We start from the raw sequence: 8,792 nt of genomic DNA on the forward strand, positions 1-8,792 counted from the left end.
TAACACCACAATAGCTGTAGCTTTGGAATCCGCTGCCCCACTTACACATACCAAAACTCGCAAAATCAACAGACAGCCCTGGCACACCAGCCTGACCAAAGAGCTGAGGCGAGCTTCCAGGGCTGCTGAGCGCAGATGGAAAAGATCCCACTCCAATGAGCATTTCATCGCATTCAAACAGTCCCTCACTACTTTCAAGACCACACTCGCCACAGCTAAACAAACCTACTTCTCATCTCTCATATCCTCCCTGTCTCACAACCCTAAACAGTTATTCAACACCTTCAATTCTCTCCTCCACCCCCCAGCACCTCCTCCCTCCCCACTCATCTCAGCTGAAGACTTTGCCTCATTTTTCAAGCAGAAAATTGATAACATCAGGGACAGTTTTGGTCAACAACCCCCAGAGCCCTTCCTCCCGACTTCCCAGCCCTCCACCTTCAAAACCAACTTCTCCACCATTACAGAAGATCGACTCTCCACTCTACTCTCAAGATCACATCTCACCACCTGTGCACTCGACCCGATCCCATCCCACTTCATCCCAAACCTCACCACAGTCTTCATCCCAACCCTAACCCATCTCTTCAACCTATCACTAACAACTGGTGTTTTCCCCTCAAGCTTTAAACATGCCTCCATCACACCTATCCTCAAAAAGCCCTCTCTTGACCCATCCTCTGTATCTAGCTATCGCCCTATATCACTTCTCCCATACGCCTCCAAGCTACTGGAACAACACGTCTACCTTGAACTGTCCTCCCATCTCTCTTCTTGCTCCCTCTTCGACCGCTTACAATCTGGCTTCCGGTCACACCACTCCACTGAAACTGCCCTTACTAAGGTCACCAATGACCTCTTAACTGCCAAGAGCAAGCGACACTACTCTGTCCTCCTCCTCCTGGACCTGTCGGCTGCCTTTGACACAGTGGACCATTCCCTATTATTACAGACCCTCTCATCCCTCGGCATCACAGACTTGGCCCTCTCCTGGATCTCATCATACCTAACAGACCGGACATTCAGCGTCTCCCACTCACACACCACCTCCTCACCTCGCCCCCTATCTGTCGGAGTCCCACAAGGTTCAGTCCTAGGGCCCCTGCTGTTCTCTATTTACACCTTTGGCCTGGGACAGCTCATAGAATCTCATGGCTTTCAGTATCATCTTTATGCTGATGACACACAGATCTACATCTCTGGACCAGATATCACCTCCCTACTAACCAGAATCCCTCAATGTCTGTCCACTATTTCATCCTTCTTCTCCACTAGATATCTGAAACTCAACATGGACAAAACAGAATTCATCATCTTTCCCCCATCTCACGTGACCCCCCCTACAAACCTATCAATTACAGTAAATGACTGCCCACTCTCCCCAGTCCCACAAGCTCGCTGCCTCGGAGTAATCCTTGATGCTGATCTCTCCTTCAAACCACATATCCAAACCCTTTCCACTTCCTGCCGACTTAAACTCAAAAATATTTCACGCATCCGTTCATTCCTCACCCAAGAATCTGCAAAAACCCTAGTCCATGCCCTCATCTCTCGCCTTGACTACTGCAACCTCATGCTCTGCGGCCTCCCCTCAAACACTCTCGCACCCCTCCAATCTATTCTAAACTCTGCTGCCCGACTAATCCACCTGTCCCCCCGCTATTCCCCAGCTTCTCCCCTCTGTCAATCCCTTCACTGGCTCCCAATTGCCCAGAGACTCCATTACAAAACCCTAACCATGACATACAAAGCCATCCACAACTTGTCTCCTCCATACATCTGTGACCTCGTCTCCCGGTACTTTCCTGCACGCAACCTCCGATCCTCACAAGATCTCCTTCTCTACTCCCCTCTTATCTCCTCTTCCCACAATCGCATACAAGATTTCTCTCGCGCATCTCCCCTACTCTGGAACTCTCTACCACAACATATCAGACTCTCACCTACCATAGAAACCTTCAAAAAGAGCCTGAAGACCCACCTCTTCCGACAAGCCTATAACCTGCAGTAACCACCGATCGACCAAACCGCTGCACGACCAGCTCTACCCTCGCCTACTGTATTATCACCCATCCCTTGAAGATTGTGAGCCCTCGCGGGCAGGGTCCTCTCTCCTCCTGTACCAGTTATGACTTGTATTGTTTAAGACTATTGTACTTGTTTTTATGTATACCCCCCTCACATGTAAAGCGCCATGGAATAAATGGCGCTATAACAATAAATAATAATAATACATCTGTGACCTTGTCTCCAGGTACCTACCCACACACAACCTTCGATCATCTCAATACCTCCTTCTCTACTCCCCCCAACCGCATACAAGACTTTTCCCGTGCTTCTCCCATACTCGAACTCTCTGCCGCAACACATTAGACTCACCATCAACGGAAACCTTCAAGAAGAACCTGAAGACCCACCTGTTCCGACAAGCCTACAGCCTGCAATGATCCTCGGTCTACTGAACCACCGCACGACCTGCTCTACCCTCTCCTACTGTATCCTTACCCATCCCTGTAGACTGAGCCCTCGCGGGCAGGGTCCCCTCTCCTTATGAACGCGTCTACATCTAGAGTAATAAAGGCTTCTAGTCAAGAGTGTGATTCTTTACTGTAAGCAGGGAGTATGAAACAGTCACATGTTGTATTGTTTGATGCCCGACAGTTTAAGAGCCTGGATGTCCCTCTTGATTACAGGCTATGGGCACTAGTTTGTGATGGGGTGTTGAACCCAGAAAAAGTATGGACACTCTGGACTAATGTCATCACCAGGGTTGTGGAGTGTAAAATGGACAGACTCCTAAAATATATAAATTTAGTACAGTACAATGCAGCATGTGCTAGAAAAATTTTTTTGGGAAAGTTATGACAAGTCCTATAAGTGTCTGTTCCCAACTGAAGGATTTTAGTAGCCATGAATCTGAGCTGCACATTATGTACACCCTCAGTAGTGAGGCAATGCTGTGGAGTCAAGTTTGACAGTCCTAGTAATTATGCTTTGTACATTAGGTTTGCCATTTAGCGACTTGAGAAATGATACCACGAGCTCAGAAATGTTAAATATTCTTTATTTGTAAAATGGGCTAAACAAGAAGAGGACAGTCTGCCAGTACACAAGCTAAAAATGCTTGGTGACAGCAATGTCTCTTAATACAACTGAAAAGAATTTAAAAAAAGTTTCCATAGGAACACAGATAATTGTGACCCCATCTCATAGTCATCCATTTTGTTGCATTAATGCCGAACGTTAAACTCTAGAAAACAAAAGTTAAGTTGTGGTCCCACGTAACTACAGCTACATACATACTAAAGCCTACCTACAGCAGTTAAATAAAATTATCTTTATACATTGACGCTTGCTGAAGTACAGGCTGCGGTACTCAGCTCTTTTCCACTCTCTTGGGCACAGGAGATGTGAAGCGCGCTCAACTCTGGAACCTCAGGAACAATCCCATGCTCTTTGATATCGTGCATCAGTTGCCTGAAAAAGGTAAAAAGGGAGAAAGCTACTACCAACAGCTAACCAGCTCAGATAAAGCAAGCCAGCATTTTTCCCATCTGCATGCTGCAAATAGACTACAGAGACACCAAGCAAGATGAGGATTTTGCAGCAGACCTGCAGAAATTCATTAGGTCTTGACTTTGCCACAAACTTTATTCATTGTTAGAGCACCATTTCTTACCAGTATGGCCTTGACATCACGTAAAAAAGCGATGGTCTCTGGAATCCATTGAATGTTGAAGATGCTGCTACGGTGTATGCTCCCATGTTCTCAAACAGCATCCAGTCTCCAACCTGCAACTCCGGTAGGTCAAATCGCTCGACAATACGATCTAGGCCGTCACACGTTGGTCCCCAAATGCTGCTAGAGTAGTATTTTTCATCCATTTTAGGCTTCTGTAATGATAAATGTCAGTTTAGGCCACTGGGTCTTAAATCAGATTAATCTCAGCTTGGCAAATCCCCAATAGTTAAGCAGCCAACATGAAGCTATGACGGATGACCTACTTTAATCCAGAGATTACAAGAGTAAATCTTTGTTGGCTACACCCATTTAATAGGTTAGTCTAGTCAATGCCAGTCTGATTCAGACCCATTTATTACAAGAACAAATAATGACAACACTAGCTTAGTCACAACTACACTCCTGCGAGTTTAAGGGACACTCGTGAGGATTTTATACCTGAACCTAAGAGTATGTATGCAGAGTAATGCTGTACCTTGACTGTAGAAGTCATTTGAGTAATCCTGTAATAAAGTTGTAGGTAAAGGAGCTGCACGTACTTCAGGATAGGACATCTACTCTACATGATGCCTCCCCCCACCTGTGTCCAACTGGTAGGATAAAGGGAAGGAGAGCTGCAAGTGCAATGTCCCACCCTGAAGCACTTGCAGCCTCCTTACCTACAACTTCAATAAGTTATGGCTTTAGCCATTATGAGAGTTCCTGTACATACATGCCATTAGTTTAAGACAAAGGAAACATGTCACGATGATTTTAACTTCTTCCATTTCTCCCTCTTCCAGAAACAGCACCTTTACCTATAGGAAGCCTAGGCCATTTAAGCTCCTAATTACCTTCTGTAACACAGGCTTGACATGAGCATGGTCATACAAGATGCAATTGAAAGATCCATAGACACCATCGTTGACATAATACATGAGTGTCTTGTCACAGCTGGAGTCATCTTCATCTACAATGGATACAAGATTGACTTAGTTTGCTTTTATTAATGTATCTTTTGTTTTTTGGCAACAAAAAAAAACAAAAAAAAAAAAAACAAAAAAAAAAAAAAAACACAACTTTACACAACATACCATCAGATCCAGTCTGTTCAGTCACCATAACCTTCTTTGCAATGATATTGACAGCGAGAGTGAAAGCTGACGCCACGTAGTATCTTCCAGGTTCTGCAATAATTTGCACTTTGGAATCAACTGGGAAGTATTTGTCCAGAGCGGGGTTTATTACAGCGGTTACCTAGAAGGAAATTAGAAGCACAGGTCATGACCAAGATCAAAAACACTGCACAGCACTTAACCTCTAGATATTTCCACATCACAGACTGACTCATTTATGGTCTCAATATAATCTTACCTCCTCGAACTTGAGCTTGACATCTTCAGATCCAGGAAATCCTCCACCGATGTCGAGTAAGTGCATATTAAACCCAAGCTCTTCTCCCATATCAAAGACGCACCGGGCATCAGAAACTGCTTGAACAAATGTCTGAGGGTCTGTGCACCCACTGCCAACATGGAAGCTAATTTGGAGAAAAAAAAAAAAAAAAATTATTATGAGTTTTTTTTGAATACTTGCCTACAACCTTGATATACAGCAGCATAAGTCCAGGCTTACACCCAATACCATGCAGAGGTACACTCTTCTATAATGACACCCTTACCTTACACCAATGATCTCCACATTGAGCTCCTTTGCACGTTCCAGAAGTATCCGGCTCGTTTTAAGAGTGGCTCCAAACTTTACACTCAGTCGACACACCGCTTTGGAGTCATCTGTGGCAATCCGCAGAACAAGCCTAAAAAAAAAAAAAAAAATATAACACAATTAGTCCATGTGGCAACAGATGAAGAACTTAAGAGCTGGTGGCTTACGACACAAACTTCCAGTATGTCATACCAGGTCACATAGTTGTGGCACTAAACTATTGTAGTATAGAAGATATTACAATGATACTTACTTGGCATTGGGATGGTTTCTTGCCACTTTCATCAGTTCCACTTCACTGTCAAAGGTCATTTTCTCCACACCGCTGCTTGCGGCATACTTGATCTGGGAAACTTGTTTGCAGGGGTTGGCGTAGATAATTCTCTCAGGTGGAACGCCAATGCTTTGGACAAGATGTATCTCAGTCTGAACAAAAAAAAAAAAAAAATTAATCTTGGCCTACAAAGCACCAAATTGTTTAACACTATATACTCCCTGTGCCATAAACTACGATAAAAACCGAAAAGAGTAGTACTCCACTGTCGCTGGTAAACCAGATATTATCAAAGACTGCTACAATGGTTAACAGCCTCGGAAGGGGAGGGAGGACTTCTTGAAATAAATAATACTCTTTGCAAAACGTTTTGTTTGGATGGCCTTGGAGGGGGCAATCTAGTACCACATCATGTGTGAGCGTGGACCAAAGACATGTCTACAGATAATGCAAGCGCCAAGTATCATGGACCTCTCATGCTGTAGAGTCAGTAAACGTCATCACCCTACTTGCTCAGCTCCTGAGGAAGGATTACTCCTTTAATCTTACCTTGCTGGCGCAATCAAATCCAGCCCCCAAGATGGACAGGGTCTTCACAATGGCCTTGCTATCATTGCATTTAACAGCATAAAATGGAGTCACTCTGGGGAGCGCTTTAAACCACCGAACATGCTTCTTCACAATATCCCCGAGATCAGCCACATAAAAGGCATCCTTGTCATCCTAAAGTTTTAACAGGATCAGCAATATAGAAACTGACAACGGCAGCACAAACAACCCCCCCACCCGGCGGCACAAAACCCCCCACCTCCTCAACTCAAACTTACAGATAAGGACACTTCATTGATCTTCTGCTCCAGGACATCACGAGCAGAGAAGCCTTCCTCGAGGAAGCCGAAGTCAAAGTCTTCGTTGCTGAAGCTGTTCATTGTCTCAACGTAATAAAATCACAAGACGAGAATGCAACAAACTAAAGAGGGCAAAAGACACTGATTACAATCCATCACATACAGGGACAGGAAAAAAACAAAAACACTTAAAGAAGCTCATCAGCTCAGTCACTTACATGGACAAGTTAGAGATGGGGTTTATCACAAAGAGGGACTCAGCTTTGCACCCAAGGAGGCTCTCCGGTGAAATAGAAGCCTGGTAAGTACAAAACGAGCCCTACGCTCTCAAAAGAGCCGTTCTTTACTGCTGTGCTGCTGGCGTTCTGCAACGGGGAGGAATAAAAAAAGACCCATTAGTCATCACGTTACATAGTAATCAGTTACGATCACTGGGGAAAAAAAAAAATTGAAACCAGATCCACTGCGTCATGCACCCAACCCATTTTATGAATGACCGAGCTGCTCCATCCACCTACGCAGAAAGCTGCCTCGTGTCACTAGCCGGCAGGGAGGGCCCTCGGCTGCCCAATCCACGCTTGTGCCAGCTCCCAGCTTTACGCGCTGCCACCACCCGCTGCACCCAGCGCTGACAGCATGGGACAGTCCATCAGAGAAGACCCAAGTCATCCAGACCACCACACCTGCCCGGATACAGACTAAGGGCTCATACTCAGTTGCGAGACTTGCATGATTCTTGTGAGTCTCACATGAAAACCTGGGACTGCCGCCAGCACTCAGACCGAGACATGCGGCTACAGAAATACATGTAGCCGCACACTCCAGTCCCAGGTTTTCGTGAGAGACTCACACGAGAATCGTGCAAGTCTCGCAAGTGAGTATGAGCCCTTAAAGAGGTAGTCCAGAAATAGAAAAACATGGCTGCTCCCTGCCTATAGGGTACAGCTGACACTGCAGATCACCTCCACTCCAGACAGAATTGCAGTATACAGACAACCCATGGTCAGGAGTGGATTGCTTCAGGAAGAAAGCAGCCATTTTAATTTAGTTTTGAACAACCCCTAAAAGGATAAGATTTACCGTGATCCCCCATCCTCATGGCCCAGACCCCACAGCTTTGCCTTACAAGCCATATGCTGGCCCCTTAGATAATGGTTAAACTATTTGGTTATGCAGAGAAAAAAAAAAAAAAAAAAAAAAAAAAGCTTCCCAGGGTCTAGTGTAGTGAAACAAGTCGCGATAGTCACGATACAGATCACCCATTCCCCCAGCTCATTCATTCAGCCACGTGTGCAGCACCATCTCGCCATTAATAGCTTATTAGATACAAACTACGGAAAGCAAAAAAGCACAAAAGTGCTCAGACCGCGCACCGCAGATTCCTCCCCGGTTCATTCCGTTACCATAAAGACCCTCCCAGACCCCTCATAAGAAAACTTACCTTAAAAAGCATTTACGAAATCTGTACCCATCGAGGCACCAAATGCCCAGAAGAGAAGAAATATAGCCACGAGGAGACCCGACACCAAACAGCGCGCTACACCCGGCCGCACCGCCCGCGAACCTGACACTGACTGAAATGATGCAGCCGCCGCTGCTCGCCGCCTTTTATAGACGGAGCCTGCGTTGTCAGGGCGACGCGCCAGCTCAAACCAGCGCTGATCGGTTTACTCCGGGAGTCAGTCCGAGCGCGCTTGGCGCGCAGCCACTCGCCTATTGTGACGACACCGTGGTCGCCGGCAGGAAGGCGTGATGGAGGAGCTATGTGTGTGTACAGACTGACACTCTGTGTGCGGTTTATAGGCTGCAGACAGCAGGAATCGGAGGTGATGACATCTGCACGCTCCAATTACTGGTGTGATGGAAACCAAGCCGAGTGTGCGACGTTTCCTGTCAGAAGTTTTGAAAAGTTTATCAGAGATCAGAAAAAAAAATAGTCCTAAGCGGGACTGGAAATAATTACCGTTTTCAGAGCGAAGACTCCAGACCGGGATGACTTGGTGTCACTACTTATTGGGCCTATATGAGGCTGAGGTCGGTCCGGAGGCCAGATATTGGAAGCTGGCGTAAGGCGCTGTTCACACTCTGCCTCCCGTGTATGTGCGCTGGCGGTCAGCGCCGCTCCTACATGCAGAGTTTTAGTGATCAGTAGTAGGGTTGGTGCAAATCGATTCACAGGGCCACGTCTGTAATCTACGGCCGGAGGACTACAGCTATGTGTTTA

General features: G+C 46.0%; 1 protein-coding gene across 1 annotated transcript; it reads right to left on the reverse strand.

The window, feature by feature from the left end:
• Window positions 1-3,043: 3,043 nt before the first annotated feature.
• ODC1 (ornithine decarboxylase 1) lies at window positions 3,044-8,164 on the reverse strand. The gene is made up of 11 exons (XM_073568224.1): window positions 8,010-8,164; window positions 6,787-6,933; window positions 6,548-6,690; window positions 6,270-6,443; window positions 5,700-5,872; window positions 5,403-5,537; window positions 5,096-5,261; window positions 4,816-4,978; window positions 4,576-4,691; window positions 3,680-3,894; window positions 3,044-3,477 (listed from the first exon to the last, which is right to left on the reverse strand). The coding sequence occupies exons 3-11, from the start codon at window positions 6,647-6,649 to the stop codon at window positions 3,339-3,341; spliced, it is 1,383 nt and encodes a 460-aa protein (XP_073424325.1). The 5' UTR covers window positions 6,650-6,690; window positions 6,787-6,933; window positions 8,010-8,164; the 3' UTR covers window positions 3,044-3,338.
• Between the last annotated feature and the right edge of the window lie 628 nt (window positions 8,165-8,792).

The sequence above is a fragment of the Dendrobates tinctorius genome, unplaced genomic scaffold (genome assembly GCF_039654945.1).
Source record: "Dendrobates tinctorius isolate UK_male_01 unplaced genomic scaffold, ASM3965494v1 ptg000021l, whole genome shotgun sequence".
Taxonomy (NCBI): Eukaryota; Metazoa; Chordata; class Amphibia; order Anura; family Dendrobatidae; genus Dendrobates; species Dendrobates tinctorius.

Coding starts and splice junctions, on each gene's coding strand:
- ODC1 (XM_073568224.1), bottom strand. CDS start 6,649: ATGAACAGCTTCAGCAACGAAGACTTTGACTTCGGCTTCCTCGAGGAA. Junction 6,444..6,547: donor TCAATGAAGTGTCCTTATCT/GTAAGTTTGAGT, acceptor TTAAAACTTTAG/GATGACAAGGATGCCTTTTA. Junction 3,895..4,575: donor TCAAGCCTGTGTTACAGAAG/GTAATTAGGAGC, acceptor TTATCATTACAG/AAGCCTAAAATGGATGAAAA.